Source organism: Epinephelus lanceolatus, chromosome 10, assembly GCF_041903045.1.
Source record: "Epinephelus lanceolatus isolate andai-2023 chromosome 10, ASM4190304v1, whole genome shotgun sequence".
NCBI classification, from domain to species: Eukaryota; Metazoa; Chordata; class Actinopteri; order Perciformes; family Serranidae; genus Epinephelus; species Epinephelus lanceolatus.
In genome coordinates, this window is record NC_135743.1 from 562275 (window position 1) to 578277 (window position 16003).

General features: G+C 46.9%; 1 protein-coding gene across 2 annotated transcripts in view; it reads right to left on the reverse strand.

The window, feature by feature from the left end:
- sema6cb (semaphorin 6Cb) overlaps nucleotides 1–16003 on the reverse strand; it is a 204217-nt gene that overhangs the window by 82393 nt on the left and 105821 nt on the right. For both annotated transcript variants that reach the window (XM_033640692.2, XM_078171252.1), the window contains exon 4: nucleotides 73–273. In XM_033640692.2, the coding sequence (XP_033496583.1) occupies nucleotides 73–214 (142 nt within the window). In that variant the 5' untranslated portion in view covers nucleotides 215–273. The remainder of the gene's footprint in view (nucleotides 1–72; nucleotides 274–16003) is intronic.

Here is a 16003-nt window from a genome sequence, read left to right on the forward strand (position 1 = left end):
GACCCTTTCTTTACTTTACATCCACTCCTACACCGAGAATCACCATGGCAACACCACATAGTCTGAACTTACATTCTCTGCCCACGATACTGATTGGCTCCAGGTCCTGGGGGAACGGCGTGGCTCCTGAGGACAGCTGAGGTAAGAAGGCGGCCAAGGTGAGAGCCAGGATAGCTGGCAGGACGGGCGGAGGCGAGCCGGGCGTCAGCCTCATGTTGGCAGGAGATGAGACCTTAGCAGAAACACATGGCCCACAGCACGCTCACCTCCCACCTGAAAGGAGATGCAGGGTTATGAGGGTGAGTGTATCTGAGAGAACACTGAGTCCTGACGGAGCTCAGAGCAGAGATGAACACATTAACCCTTTACATCATGTTCAGCCGACAGTCAGGGCAGCTGCAACGTTTAAAGTTGGAACTTCTGATTAGCATGCAATGCCTTGTGTCGGTGCGGTGATGTGATTGAGTGTCGGCTGAATGGCGGAGATGTGAGAGTGCGCGCACACACACACACACACACACACTTTAAAAAAAGAGGTAGAAGGAGTCAGAGAGACGGACAGAGGGAGGGAGAGGAGGCGGGAACCCGGGGCTCTGACCGCCTACCAAAGGCTGTCACAGGTCACCGAGCACAATTAAAAACCTTCGCCTGCAGCGAGCAGAACGCCTCGCTCCACCCGCCATGACTCCGGGCCCTGAAGGCAACATCACCCACTGAGGTTAAAGGTCAGGATGTGACTGAACTGAGACCTGTCTGAGTGAAGCGTCAAACTCATACTGAGCTCAGTCACAGCTCTGTGTCACCCTGACAAGATGAGAAGAATTTAATTTGTTTATTTATTAAAACTAATTTCATCAGAATCAGAAACAGAAATATTTGACTGACCCCTGAGAGGAACTGTGAATTGTGAGCGTCCCTCTCATGTAAAGAACACAGAATCATGAGCAGTAAGAAAAAGGGGATGAAACAGAAGTTTGTAAATATAAAGTCATAAAATAAAATTATGCTAAAGAGTTTAACTCTGGTGCTTAAGATGTTCACAATAAAAATATCTTCACTGTCCTGAGACTGAGAGTGTAAAAATATACAAATAATTATATCAGAGTAGGCGAAGGTTATACCAGTAATTTCTGACCTGGAACAATAAATCAAGGTCTCCACGAGAGAAAAATACTTGTGTTTCTGAACACCTGATGCCAAACACACACACAGAGGACAAACAGACTTCGTGAACACATTAGATGAAGATGCCAGAAAACAACAGAAGAAACAAAACAGAACAACCATCAGAAGATAACACAGTCCATCATCTACTTCCTGTTCATAGATCTGCGTCCATACAGCGCTGCTGAAACCAAGGCTTCTGTTCCATGCTTAAACACCTGAACCCCTGTGTGCGCCCCCCCACCCCCCACCCCCCACCCCGCCCCAGCCAAACCCAAGCTCCACAGAGAAATGAAGCATAAAGCTGAGGAATCACAGCACTCAGCATATCGTAATAATTTCGGATCAGTATGGTGACAGTATGGTATCATGGGGCCTCTACTTCCTGTGAAGAGAAGAGCTCCTGCAGATCACTCTGCTCTGTGTGTGTGTGTGTGTGTGTGTGTGTGTGTGTGTGTGTGTGTGTGGGTGTGTGTGTGTGTGTGTGTGTGTGTGTGTGTGTGTGTGTGGGTGTGTGTGTGTGTGTGTGAATAATTAGCAGCTCTGGTGGTCGTCAGAGGGATTTGTCCTAACAAACTTGTGACTGCGACGACCTGCGCTCTTCACCAACTTATTCAGGGCAGCGTGTCCTCTGCGGGGGTTCTTCCAGGCAGGCGTGTGTTGCCTGGTTTTAAGTGGGAGCAGAACTTTAAGCCAACAGAGACGTGAACTGTCATCAATATTGATAACAGTCTGCTTCATTGAGATGCAGCGCAGAGAGCTGCATTTAGCAATGAGGTCAAGCGACGATCACAACGCCATAAATCGCGGGGAGTGGGCGGCTGTCTGCTTCTGTTTACTTTGTGAATTACAACAGCTTGTGTGGCCGGCCCGAGGCGATACACCAGGACAATATATCTGATGGATTAGCATCATATGGAGGTTTTTCTCCTGCCGAGGAGGACAGCCAAACAGATTATGTTTCAGTGGTGTCGCTGTGAGAGACAAATCCCCTCAGATGTCACAAACATTCAGGGCAGAGCAGGAAGAAGTTTCAAAAACAAAAGAGACACTGTGAAAAGAGTCTCAAATGCAGATGAGGTTACAGCATCACATCACTGTGTCGGAGGGAGGAAGAGACCGCTTACTGACAACCTGCTGCTGAGGCAAAGGAGCAGCCAGGACAGTGTAAGGATGATAATGATGATGATGATGATGATGATGATGCAAAGCAAGACGACCACAGCGAGTTCCAGACCTGATGAAGACCCTTAGTATCCAGGAAAACTCAAGCTAACACTTTTTACTACAAGCAAAGATTCAGACTGATGAGTTCATTCTGATCCAAACTGAGTGAAGTCACAGAGTTCACTTTAACTTCATGATGACATGTTAACAGCGTGATGACACGATAACATCGCAATGACACGTTAACAGCGCGATGACACGTTAACAGCGTGATGACAGGACGAAGGGACGACAGAGGAGGCCAAACACCTGATTGTTAGTCTTGTAATGTCACACTGAACAGATGAACGTGTTGTCACTGACACAATGTGAGACACAACAAGCTCCTGTGGAACCGGTTGGTCTGAAGCGTCGTGGCCCTCGGCCATTTTCCACACAGGAACCAGTCGGCTCGACAACACTGACGCTCAAACATCAACAACATTGACAGTCGACTCGTCTGACAGAACACAGATCAGACTGAGTCAGCATCTTTTACTGTAGGAATTATTTCACTGTTATCGACACAGTCACTTCACAGACACAACGATGTTTGAGGCTCAGAGGGACGTAAAGAAGAATCCAAACAGTTTCGGTCTGGAGGTAAATCTCACGTTTCTGTTTCACATGTGTTCTGTAGTTTGTTTTTGAAATATGAGACCAAACCTTCATGCTGGATGGATTTATGTGCTGACATGAAGTAAGTCTGTCAGATTCTGACAGTTGAATGTTCAGTCACATCCTTCATTGTATTTATGTGCTTGTTAAATAAACTTTAAATCATAAAGTAATTAATCTGACGCAGCAGAATTAGCTGTGTGAAGACGACATTTCCTCCACGTTACACACATCAACATGTTGGTGCAGAGTTAGTGCAGCTCAGCTCTGCCTCTGTCCAGAGTCATGTTTTTTACACACACACACTTCCCAGACATTTTAAGATAAGCTAACTGCTAAAACTAACTGCACGAGCTTGTTGGACATTTCTGCCACCATTTAGCTGCTGACGTGCACGAGGTGATACAGGTGATGTTTTGATGAAGCACAGCAGCAGATTTAATAAAGGAATGTATGTTGACTCACTGCAGACATGTTAGGATCTTCAAACAGAGTCCAACACAACATATGTTCAAAACTTTTCCAAAGTACTGTGTTTTTCCCAAACCTTTTCCAGGCCTGGAAAACAGTTTTTCTACTTTCATAATTTTCCAGGAATTTTCATGAATGTGGAAACGCTGATTAAAGATGCGACGACTGATTCATGACATCAGCTCACACACTGAGTACAATGGAAGAAAACATCCCACCTTAAAAGTCGTGGCTAGCTGCCGGTGTCTAACCTCTTTCAACACAGTATTTCTGATTCTGATTTTTTTTTAATGTAACCTTCAAAAGGAGCCACAGTGTCACCGTACACACACAAGCACACTCGTCATAGTTGCACGTCAGTCTCAAACAAATAACTCTACAGCTCTGCGTTTGACCTTTTCAGCTGGAGTGGACGCAGCAGAAACACATCTGCTGTGTTTACCTGCCACACTAACGTGACAACAAAGCGTGTCCCCGGCGGGACGGTTAATTTGAGCCAACACAGAGTCTAATCAGTTAATGAGTTGGTGCGCAGCCTGAGGAGGGAGTGGACGGCTGATGAGCTGACAGCTGTCGGAGGGAAATAAGCCTCTGCTTATCTCATCTCATGTTTGCTCTCTGTGTTCTCCGTTTGGATGGGAGGGCTTGAATCATTTTGTTTTTAATGAACTGGACTCGTTAAGCCATCTGGGAGACGCTGGCAGTTGGGCCTCTTTGGAGGAAAGGGTTTCTGGGACGCTGGCGGTGCATTGATTATGTGACATTCATTTGGATTAGCCGGCAGCAGCGCTGTGTCTGCGCATTGATAAGATGTTTCTTCAGAGAAGTTCAGAGTCTCCGAGCCTTCAGCCGCCGTCAGGCCGAGATGAGACTTAAAGACACAGAGACAACGGTCTTTATTGGAGGGCAGGAAGTCATCTCAACTCTAACATCAACTCCTGTAAGTAAATCTGCCTGGTCAGGATTAACGGTCCCATAAAAACTCACTGTGAAAATACTAAATTCCACTTTTATCCTCATTCAGCTGCGTGGAAGCGTATTCACCTGTCCACTCTCGGGACGTCTATTTCCTGCCAACACCTGCTGCACACAGCGACCAGCGGAGCATAATGCTGATGCACAATCAGCCTCTAATATTCCCTGACCTCAGCAGAGCGTCGGGGCGCTGAGGCTAATCCACACCACAGAATGGAGTTCAGCTCTCACCTGGCACCTCGGTGATATCTCTCAGCCCCTCGGCTGTGAAAGTCTTTAAGCCCCACGATCCTGCACTCTGACACATTTGAGGTGCACGGTGGGCAGAATAATGAGCCAGCGTTTCCCCAGACTCCTCCATCATTTCAGACACAATTAGCCACGTTAGCCTCTGCTCTCTGCAGGCGCCACTAAACTGCTGCCTACAATAACAGCAGGAACATGGCCGCCACGCGATGAGTTAAGACAAGGTGGTCTGAGGACATAATGTTTATGGCCTGAGCACCAGGCGATGCGAGGACCCAACTGAAAGCCAAAGAAATATTATTCTGATTTTATTTTTACCATTTCAACATATTTTTGTGCTGCTTGTCCTTAAACTTGGTACATTTATTAGAACTGGTGAAAACTGCAGTCTCGTACGGGCCTTCTGACTGGGCGTGGAACATTGCCTCCGCAGTACCCCATAAAAGTTGCAGTTAAAGCCCACACCTTGAAATTTCACATTGGTGGACAAATGAATAATGCGCAGACTTACAAAAAAGTCTTTAGGAGCCATATCCTCAAGCCAACAGGAAGTCAGTCATTTTTAATTTACTGTGCAATTTTTGTGCAGTTTTTAATTAAGTTTTCTAAAAGTCTTCAAGCAACAGAGACACAGACGGTGCGAGAGCAATAAGAGGACAAAAGTACAGATGCTGGACAAAAAGGACACTAGAAAGATGCTGTGTAACTCATACAAATCAACATATGGTGCGTTGAGTTGGAGCTTATAGACACACCAGGATTCCTCAGCGTCTCCATGACCTCTACCCTCACTGACCTGCTCACTCAGCAGCTGTGATGGAGGATATCTTAAAGCAGCTGCACACACAGAAACATTTTCTCCATCAACATTACAGAATAATACCGTGGAGTCAATGTGTCTTTGCCTCAGCTGCATCTTAAAACCTGTCTGATGATTTTTGTTGTTGTCAAACTGCCTCATGGGAATCTGAAAAACAACACATGACCTGAGACAGACGCGTCATTGTTGAGACATATTGTCCTCCTGGAAGGTTCATCAGACCACCGATCTCTGAGCAGTCTCATGATACGAGTCACACACCGCATCAGCGTCTGCACAGAGCTGCTGTTCTCTCAGCACTCACGTCCATCACACAGCTGACTCTGCAACAACAGGCCCAGCTGATATTCACACACATGATGGAAGAACTAAGCTCCTCACCTGTTACTGACCATCAGCTCTGACCACCTCTGTCTGTCCGAAGACGCTCTGTCTTTTACCCAGCAGTCATTTCAACTCTGCACTCAGACAGCAGAAACCTTGCTAATTAGATTTCCACTGGCTGACCACGCAGATGGCGCTGCAGCAAATTGGACCTGGGATCAAGCAGCAGTGTGCAATTATTGAGAGACCAAACCCCAGAGGACACAGAGGTGGACCGTAAGGACGAGTCTTCAGCCATGCTGATATTTAAAATGCTCCACTCATAGAAAATCCACTGCACATCAAATCAAGCTCTCTGTAAACTAACAGCAGCCTCCCCTGTGATCACTGCAGCAGCCAGTGGAAAACATTCCTGACTGTTGTGACCGCAGACGGGCCAATCAAAAATAAGAGAGAACAAACCAAAGCAACTCAACTAACTTGTTAAACCACCTGAAAAAACACCACAATCTGCAGAACGATGAAAATGTGAAGGCTGAGAAGAATAACTGATGTCAAATGTTGTTTCAATGCACAGACAGACTTGTACGTTAGCAGAAATGTAGCTCGACATGAAGCTAAAATCAGCTCTGTTGGTTCAAAGGTGAAAGTGTAACAAAATATTCTGTCCCTAAAACCAACGAGAGAAACACCGGTGATCTCAATATCAATCAAAATATTCATAAGCATTATTTTGTCCATAATCGTGCAGCCCTATCAGAAGCTCCCGTTAAAAGCACCTTTAACAGGTGACTGCAGTTCATGAGGAGAAACAGCTTTTGGAGCCATTTGCAGCGCTTTAGTGTTTTTTATTTCAGAGGACAAAAACAGGTTCAACATTCACACTGATGGAACTCTGATAAAAAAAAATGACCATTAAATGTTCTTTCAGAGCTTTTCTGTGAGTCCTGATTTCAGCCAGAGCTTTTCTTTGTGTACTGAAGATAAAAAGGTGCTAAAACCATCCATTAGTTTGTGTGTATGGACGTGAAAAGCTTTGACAGGAATAAATGGTGACTGTTACACCCAAACAGGAAGTCAAACACTTCCACACAGAGACGGAGCAGCTTTGATTCTTCACTCCAGTGTTACCTGTCGCTGACTGTGTAGAAACACTTGACACAGGCGACACATCTGAGCCGGCCTGCTGAATACAAACACGTCCTATAAAGAAGCCGGGGATTTCTGTACGTTTCAAAGGCCCTGCAGCGGCAAAAACACGGCGGCTCCAGGGGATCGCTGTGGCAACATTTTAAAAAGTCCATTAGCATGGCTGGTCGAAGAGGAGTGACGGCTGGCTTCTCGCTTTTTACCAAGAATAGAAAATCAATGGTCCCTGAAGTCCTTTAGCTCCTGGATTAGGATGTCAGTATAATGTAGTCTTATTCTCACAGTGAGCGCACGGTGCCGGGGCAGGGAGAGGGCAACATGGCGTCCAGGATGAGATGTGTCTGTCAGGGGAGGTTGGGACCCTCTTTGCCATCAATGCCACTCAGTGTGCTCCCAGGGGAGAGCCGCTTTAACCTCAGAGCCCACACAGTTCAGACGAGTGACGGCTCGTCCCGTCGCAGAGGCCATCGATTGTCACCTCGTGTCAGACGACTCGACTCCATCCTCGTCTGAGAATCCCCACAGATCCCAGCCGGCTTCAGACGGCAGCTTCAGTGGCAGATCTTTAGAGGCCTCATGTCAAAGTAAAACAAAGCTGACAGCAAGAGCCAACAAAAGTTCTGGAAACTGTCTGAGCGCCACCACGATACGACCAACACCATCAGCTCTGAGAGGAAGGACGCAGATACTGGTGTCTCTCTGAACATCCAGAGCTCGATATGAATCCAAAGTGTTGGTACGCACCCCCGCTCGGAGCACGGGTATCACTGTGAGAGAAACGGAGTGCTGCCTCCTCTCAAGACTTCTTTCTACAGACAGAGAGTTGGCCAGACTTCACACAGAGGGATCTTTGCTCGACTCAGACAGTGGGACGGTTCTCTGATCGATCTGCAAAACTGCTGCAGGCATCATCCATCAATTTCACGTCTGCTCGCAATGGGTGAAAAAAGCCCAGAGGGCGAGGAGTGGAAGAGAGCTCGGAGACTTTCGTCTGTTAATTATTTAGATTCATCTTTTAATTCCCTGAGCAGTCTGTGCTCCTGTCACTCAGAACGCACCTTCGGCCTCCTCCTCCTCATGACGAGTCTTACCTCAGGTTCACCTAATCACGCGGCAGTTTAAAATATGCTGGGCAGCGATTGTGCTCTGCCTCATCTCTCTGTCTCCTCTTCATACATAAAAGTGAATGTTAACTACCCCCTTCTCCTCTCAATCTCTCCATCATCAATAATTCACAATGTTATTGAGAAACACTACCTGAACCCTGTATTGACAGAAATCCAAGCACTGTCATTCCCTCAAGGGCGTCATAATTGGATACCTCCCGAGGCTGCTGCTGCCTCCACATGCAGAGCAGGAGGGGAGAGCCGTCTGAGCGCTGTTGTTGTTTGCTGGATTCTCTGGCTTTCCATTTTTGTTTTTCTATTTCAGGGACTCGAATCTGACCTCAGAGCTGAAGTCAGACAACTTATCGACCAGAGGAAACCCCCCCGGGAACGTTTAGAGGAGGGTAAGAAAAGTGCCCTAATGTCACAGAGTGGACCTGGAAGAGGAAGAGCAGCTGTGTCCAAAGACAACAGCCCCTTTTACACTGCCTGTTCAGGGTGGGAATATCTCGCCATTGTGCCACTTTGCCGTTCTGTATAAAGGGTACGGTGACAGAATGGTGGGACAGAGTTGTCTCTCCTCTGAGCTGGGAACGGAGGTAGTAACAGCGGTGAAATAATGTGTGTATAAACTGGACGACTGGCAGGATGGGATCATGGACAGGACAGGTGTGTTGATGATGTGTTATGTGTGTGTCCAGGGGTGTACCACCAAATTCCAGACACTATGCATAAGCAGTCTCTGGGGCCCCCCACCCTTCCTCCCTTGATCCAAGTCTCTCATGCAACTTGTGATTTTTTTTTGATGACAAAGTCGGTTTACTTTCTGAGGGCAGATTTCCCTGCTTTTGGAGAAGACGTGTACGTTGGCACTCCAGAAGTAAAAGCTGACGCTCACCTGGCTGGAGTTGCATTTAGTTCAGGGGCAGACTAAACCATTTTGCAGCTTTAGGGGTCAGAGGGGCCTCGAGGAGCTCTTACTATTATTTATACAAAATTCAGTCTTACAGCTGATTTATTCAGACAATTTTAATTCAGTGATGACACTGATCACTGAGAAATCAAATACTGCAACCAAACTTTCCTGCCACTACTTCGCACTACTTAGCTGTCGGCAGCTAACTCAAAGAAGAAGAACAGCAGCTGTTAGCAGTTAGCAGCTAACTCAAAGAAGAAGAACAGCGGCTGTTAGCAGTTAGCAGCTAACTCAAAGAAGAAAAACAGCAGCTGTTAGCAGTTAGCAGCTAACTCAAAGAAGAAGAACAGTGGCTGTTAGCAGTCAGCAGCTAACTCAAAGAAGAAGAACAGCAGCTGTTAGCAGTTAGCAGCTAACTCAAAGAAGAAGAACAGCAGCTGTTAGCAGTTAGCAGCTAACTCAAACAGTGAGGTCCAGGAGCTCCTTACCCTCCGAGCAGAGGACGAGATCAGCCGGGATGCTAAATGATTGTTACTGACATGTGATGTTATTGTTATTGTGTATAAAGAGTTGCTGACACGTATGTTATATGTCACACTAGAGGCTGACACTGTTGTGTTACATGTCACGCCTCTTTTGATTGCACATTGTCATCACGCTGTCTGACATCACACACTGGAGCCACATGATGCTGCCATCATTTGGTTCTGTGTAAACATGTCAAGGAGGCGAAGGCACCATCTGTGTAAAAAACAACTGTAAAAATGAAACCAACATCCCATAATCTGATGTGATGCAGAGTGAAAAATGAAGGACAGCAGCTGAAAAAATGAAAATCATCAGTGAGGACGACATGCAGTAAATAATAAAGGTGTGAGCAGGTATTTTAAAAGTTAAATCAATGTTGTGTAAACTCTCATCACAGAAACACAACCCTCTTGTTCTAACGCCGCCTGCTCTGACAAAACAAAGAAGGAGAGAGCAGATATCATCTCCTGTCCTACAACACTTTACACTGTGCCGTGCTGCCTGAGCCTGTCAGCATTCACACACAAGTGCTGACCTCCTGAAGGGCATGAAGAGAGCCACAGATACTCAGCAGAGCAGCCCCGACCAACAGATGCTAATAAAACACTTTGATGTTGTGAGTGGAGACAGAGGCCATGGAGTCTAGTTGTTGTCTCTGAGAGTGAAGCAGAGCTGCAGCATGAGAGTCATGTCAGTTCACTTAAAGGCTTTAATGATGTCTGCTGCTCTCCCTGCAGCTCTACAAACTATCTGATGCAGGACGGAGCATTGACACTTTGTCTGCAAGCCTTTGAACAGACAAGGTTTTCCTGCACATGAGAGTGCATGTAAAAGCAACACAGCTAATTAATACTGTGTGTAGGGTTTCATCTGGAGGGCTGACTCAGTAAACTCTGTCTCTGCTGTCAGTGCACGAGAAAACATTCAGAATAAATCCTCAGGAACAGAAAGAAAACGTCATGTCAGCAGAGCGGAGTCAGGCTGGACATGAGAATTAACAGCCAGTCACCAGAAACACACGTTGGCACTGGAAGTTTGTACAAACCACAGATATGTTATATTTCTATGTTTCGTTAAAGGCCTGCACAATGTGAAAAAAATATATAGCCATTATTTTGACAGATGCTGTGATTGAGATATGAACCATAATTTTAGTGTTTGGTAGCAACCAGTTGCTCCTGTGTGTCCAGCAGCATTGTGGCACCAAAACTGTGTTTTTTTTCTTCACAATAACCAAGTAGTTTTGTGCCTAAACATAACTGCATGTTAACCACAGCATTCTGCCACATAATAATGTACAAACAACTTTTCTCTTAACAGCTGACATTTAAAATGATGAAGGCACAAGGTGTGGAAACCAGACTTTGGTGTTTCATTTTCATTTTGTAGAAACAAAATGAACCAAAACACAAATAATGAGGAAGATGTTGGGTTAAACACTGAGAATAAGAAAATAATTTAAATCCTACTCGTCAAACTTGAGGTTTGAAGTGAAATGAAACACCATCACTAATCTTGTTTACTGTATTCAGTGTCTGTGGTTTGCAGAGAGGAACATTTATCCTGGTGACTGGGTTGGAATTAAACCACAGCATCGTGACTTCATAACTAACCCTGAGTGGAAGCTTATGATGCTGCGGCGCTGTTATCTGTGCCTCAGCTTCACTGCTCAAATAAAAAGCAATCAACAGTACGGAGTGTGAAGGGCCGTTTAAACAGAGAGGAAACCATCAGGTAGCTGATTCCATCAGACAGCAGGGCAGTGAGGACGGCCACTGTGAGAGAATATCAGCACAACATATAGAGGCAGAAACATCACCATCTGGACCATCATATTCTCACACTGAGAAATATAAAGGGAAAGGTTTCCTGCAAATTCACCTGATGTGAGTCAGAGCCAACGAACCTGCTCAGATGACAAACTGAGTGTAAACCAACAGGATCTGCTCCCTGCTCGTCACACTCTGACACCTGGGCAGGAGCCCTCCGTGATGTCACTATGGAGACGTCTGCACTGTGGACGCAGACGGGCCGTCGCTTAATGTTAGGAAGAGATGGCGTCTGTTGTGAGTAAGGACTGACCTAGAAAAAAATATAAATCTCCACATTAACTTTTAGTTTGACCTCGGACACAAACGCCTGTCTCCTGGGTCAAAGTCCTGCTTTTTGGACCCGTCCGCCTGTCTTCAGTGGACCACGTCTGTCCCTCTGATCATCTAATAACAACTGATGTGGTTTACACTGGACATGTTGAGAGCCTGATGCGTCTGTGTCTGTTGGTTCGTGGCGCTCTGGGAGTGAGACCAGGCTGTTTGTCTTTGCTGAGGACTCTTGAGCAGAGCAGCACCACTGTGAGGACTGTGCCGTGTCTCTGTGTCAGTTCACACGGCAGCGGACACAAAGACAGAGAGACGTCTCTGTTAACACAGAGCGTCTTTGATCTCTGTCTCCCCTGTGGTACCAATTAGCTCGCTGCTCCGTTTGCAAACTCTGCACTTCCTATTTTGAAAGACATCCTGCATGAATTATCAATCTGCCGGGATCTTTATTCCCTCTGCAGCAAAGGTGAATTATGAGTGGCGTATCTCTAAAGTTTGACTCCTTCAAATGAAGGAACTGTAACACATCACACACCTGCTTACACCCACCGATCACCGCTGCCGTCACTCTGGGTGAAAATCTTTTATTTCACTAAGTGTGCTGAAACCAGCTCACTACTCCCAGTCTGAGGCACATGAAGGCAGAGTAGTAGTGAAGTGATCAAAGGAAGATAAATAGCTGTGAAGATTCCTCCACTGCCTTTATCCCTTGTTAGCAGAGGCAATCACACAGCCGTCACCCAGAAGATCCATCGCTGTCACATTACCCCAACAAGATTATAAGGAGGAGGCGCAGCAGGAGAGGGGAGAGGAGCCGCCACATGAACCTGTGACAAAAGTACATTTGCTGAATTTCAGTTGAACAAGAACAAAAGCAGCGAGCCCCGCTTTTAGAAATGAATGATTTCTGCGATGTGAGTGGTCGATGCTGATGAAGGGAAATATAAATCAAGGCTAAGAGTGAGGCTCCTCGGCGAGAGTGCCTCACAGAGATAATGGCATCATCATGCCTGTGTGCTTCGCTGTTCCTGCAAAGATTAAACACTTTATCATTGTCTCTGGGACAAACAGTCCCTGTACGTCGAGCATGCATCCAATTATTACACTCTTTTTATGCTCCGGCCTGACGTTCAGGAGTCGGCCTCATCGCACAGCAGCAGCTGTGAGAGGACAGATGAGGAGAGACAGCAGTCTTATCAGGACGTGGCTACCTTTCAGGGCAGCCGCCCGCGGTGGCCGCTGACCTCACTTTTATTACGGCTGTCTCACACTGATGATATCATACAAACGCACAGAGGAAAGACCCGGAAGCTTTCAGCTCGCTTTATCTCATTTTAGAGCTCCGACAAGTCTCCCAAATAAAAGTCAACGGCCACGGGCGATCATGCAGCGAGGAGCAGGAGGCTCCTCCCACCTGCTCAGAGGCTGCACTGTGTCCTGGAACACAACACGAGGAGAGCAGGAGGAGGAGAGCAGGAGCAGGGCCATGAGAGACAGAAATGGGACATGAACAGTGACAGTGAGAAAGACAGTAAATCTACACGAGGAGGAGGAGGAGGAGGAGGAAGACGGAGTGACGGCGTCTCATAGCTCACTGGTCTGGAATCAGCCAGACAATCAGCTCCACTCAGACTCAGTGTGGCAGGTCCTGACTGAGCATCACAGGCGGCGTCACATCATTATCAACACAACCCAGAGTGTTCAGACAAACACATAACAGAGGAGAAACTGACCCTTCATCGGCTCCACCTTCATCATCATCATCTACAATGCTCCACCAAGATTCATTCATCATCTGAGACTCTACAAACAAACATGGCACCCGTTCTGTTTGTCGCAGTGTTTCTTCATATATTGAATGTAACTGTATATTTTGGAGCTTTGATCAGAGCGTCGGTCCAAGATCGACCTGAGCTCAAATCAAACCTTATATATTAAAACATTTATTAAAAGCTGAGGGCTGACATGTTCCCTCACGCTTCTTCTCTTCCTTCTGTTATTTCAAGAGGCTGCGGCCCTCGGTGCATCTCCATCTTTGAGTGCACATGGTGGTCCACGCCGATGCAGCGTGCAGATGATCACCGACCGCCGTCTGCTGCATGTCACACACATCCTCCCACTGCTGGGAAAGCAGAGGAAAACACTGCCAGTTTCCTGCAGCCCCTCTGCGGTACACTGGACTTGGTTGGCGGTACGACCCCGTCGTTCTAACGTTTCAATGTAATTGTAACTCTCAACATGTTCATGAGTTTAGAGTCGAGGCCAACACAGCCCACACTGTACATCATGGTATTACACAGACTATAAAAACCCACCAGGAAGTTGGCATGAACCCAACCTGATTCAAGCCTGAGGGGATTTTGAAAAATCACAGCCTGACCAGAACCCGGCGAGTCGAGTCCAATCAGGTTCAGACAGGGTCAAAGCTGTGGTGTCTCCAACGGTTTCATCCCTCACCTGCTGACTCTGCTGCACCTCGGCTCATACAGGACTCACGTTATCTGGGTGTTGGTACGATTTCAGTCACGCTAACATGTTTACATGGATTTTAAAAGTCCAGTTTTAGTCGGACTGACACAATCAACCTATTTTCTCTGATGTCATGTAAACACACTGACGACTGTCCGTGGCGCCTGTGAGGAGGCGGGGCCTTTAGCGGCTCAGTTACAGTGCTGGCTGCTTGTGTTGCTGCTCGTCTCTAACGTGTTGTGTGTTAAAGCTCGGCCCCGATCTCGCTTTAGATAATGTAGCCGTTGCAGCACTTAAGGAGGATCAGCTCTTATCTCTGTCTAAATCCCCAGCAGTCATTAGAGGAGGCGAGTTCATCTAATTAGAGCTCCAACCATCCTTCCAACATAAAGATCAGTGCTGCTGTGGACACTGAGGATTAAACAGGCATTTACTGAGGATGTCATTAGATTTATGCTTCTACCTTCTGACTGCAGGACCTGCTGCATTACTACAGCTCCAGCCTGAGATAATGAGTCACTGAATACAAACAATACCCTGCCTAATATCCACTGATGTCTAACGGTTTGAAAATGGTTTCCTTGACAGACACGTCTTTAAAGTTTCTCGAGTCGCAAGTCTCTGTGCAAAGCTTCACATCACCTCACAAATAAAAAACAACTCTTCATAGTGGGAGATCAAAGCAGCGCGTGTAGTTCTCGTCTGACGCCTCCCTCAGCGTCCCTGAGCTCCATCGTTCCTCTCATCTGCATTTCAGGTTTGTAGAGACGCCAGTGAAGCCGGCACAAAGGGAATGACAAAAGTTTGTAATGGACCAATTCACACTGGGAGAACTGGGAGGAGAACAATGGCCAGGAAGAAGTGAGTGAAAAACTAAAGCTCTCTTTCACCAGAGTCTGTTCTCCTCCTCCTCCTCCTCCTCCTCCTCCTCTCTCTTCATCCTTGCCCTGTGTTTGACCAAGCAGCTAGAATAATGGCAATAATAGGAAGGCGAAGGGACAAACGGGGCCATCTATAATGGGCTGGATACTGGAGACGTGAGCGCGCTGTGGAGCCTGGGTGGTGGTGTCATTAAGTGTGAGTACGTGATAAATGCACTCTGCTTGTCGGATTTGAGATTCTCATTAGTCTGTGTTCAGGAGGAGACCTGGGGCCATTACTCTTGTGGCTGCTTTGGCAAGAGGCTGAATGTGTGTGTGTGTGTGTGGGGGTGGGGGGGGTGGGGGGGGGCTGCTGTTGGGATGCTTGTATACATAAAGGTATTTCAGATAAGGCTTCCAGCCCTCTGGCAGCACAGTCAAAGGTCTGCACTCCTCACGCTACAGCTGCCTGGACTGACTGCATGTGTTGGTGTCTACATATCTGAGGGACCAACTGTGTCAAGTCCAGTATCCCCAGTGTGACTCTGGTCTGTCCCAGACTGAAGACGACCAGCGGTAAAGACACTTGTTGATATCTTTGCCGTGGCTCCAACACGGTGGTCCTCCGTCACACAATCAGAGAGGTTCAGGGATGGTCGCTGTCACGGTCTGTGATCAAAGACAGCCTGGGATCAAACTCTGACAGTGTGATGCTGTCACCACCTACGACTACTGACCAACTAGGGATGGGCATCAATTTTCGATTATTGATGATTGATTGTTAAGATCGATCACAAATAATTTTGATCGATAATCGCAGTGTTTCCCCTACAATGCCTGGCATAGGTCCGTCGAGCCGCCGTGTCAACGAGACCCCCGCCGGACCTATGCCAGGCAAAAAATCATTAACAGATGGAGGCTCTCATCGCTCTCCAGCGGCTTCCCTTGAGGCCTCTGAAAACACTACGCCATTGAAAGACGGAGGTTTTGCTGAAAACTGAAGCCTGTAACTCTGGCTGGCAACGGTTGTAAACACCCAGGGGTGAACTGCA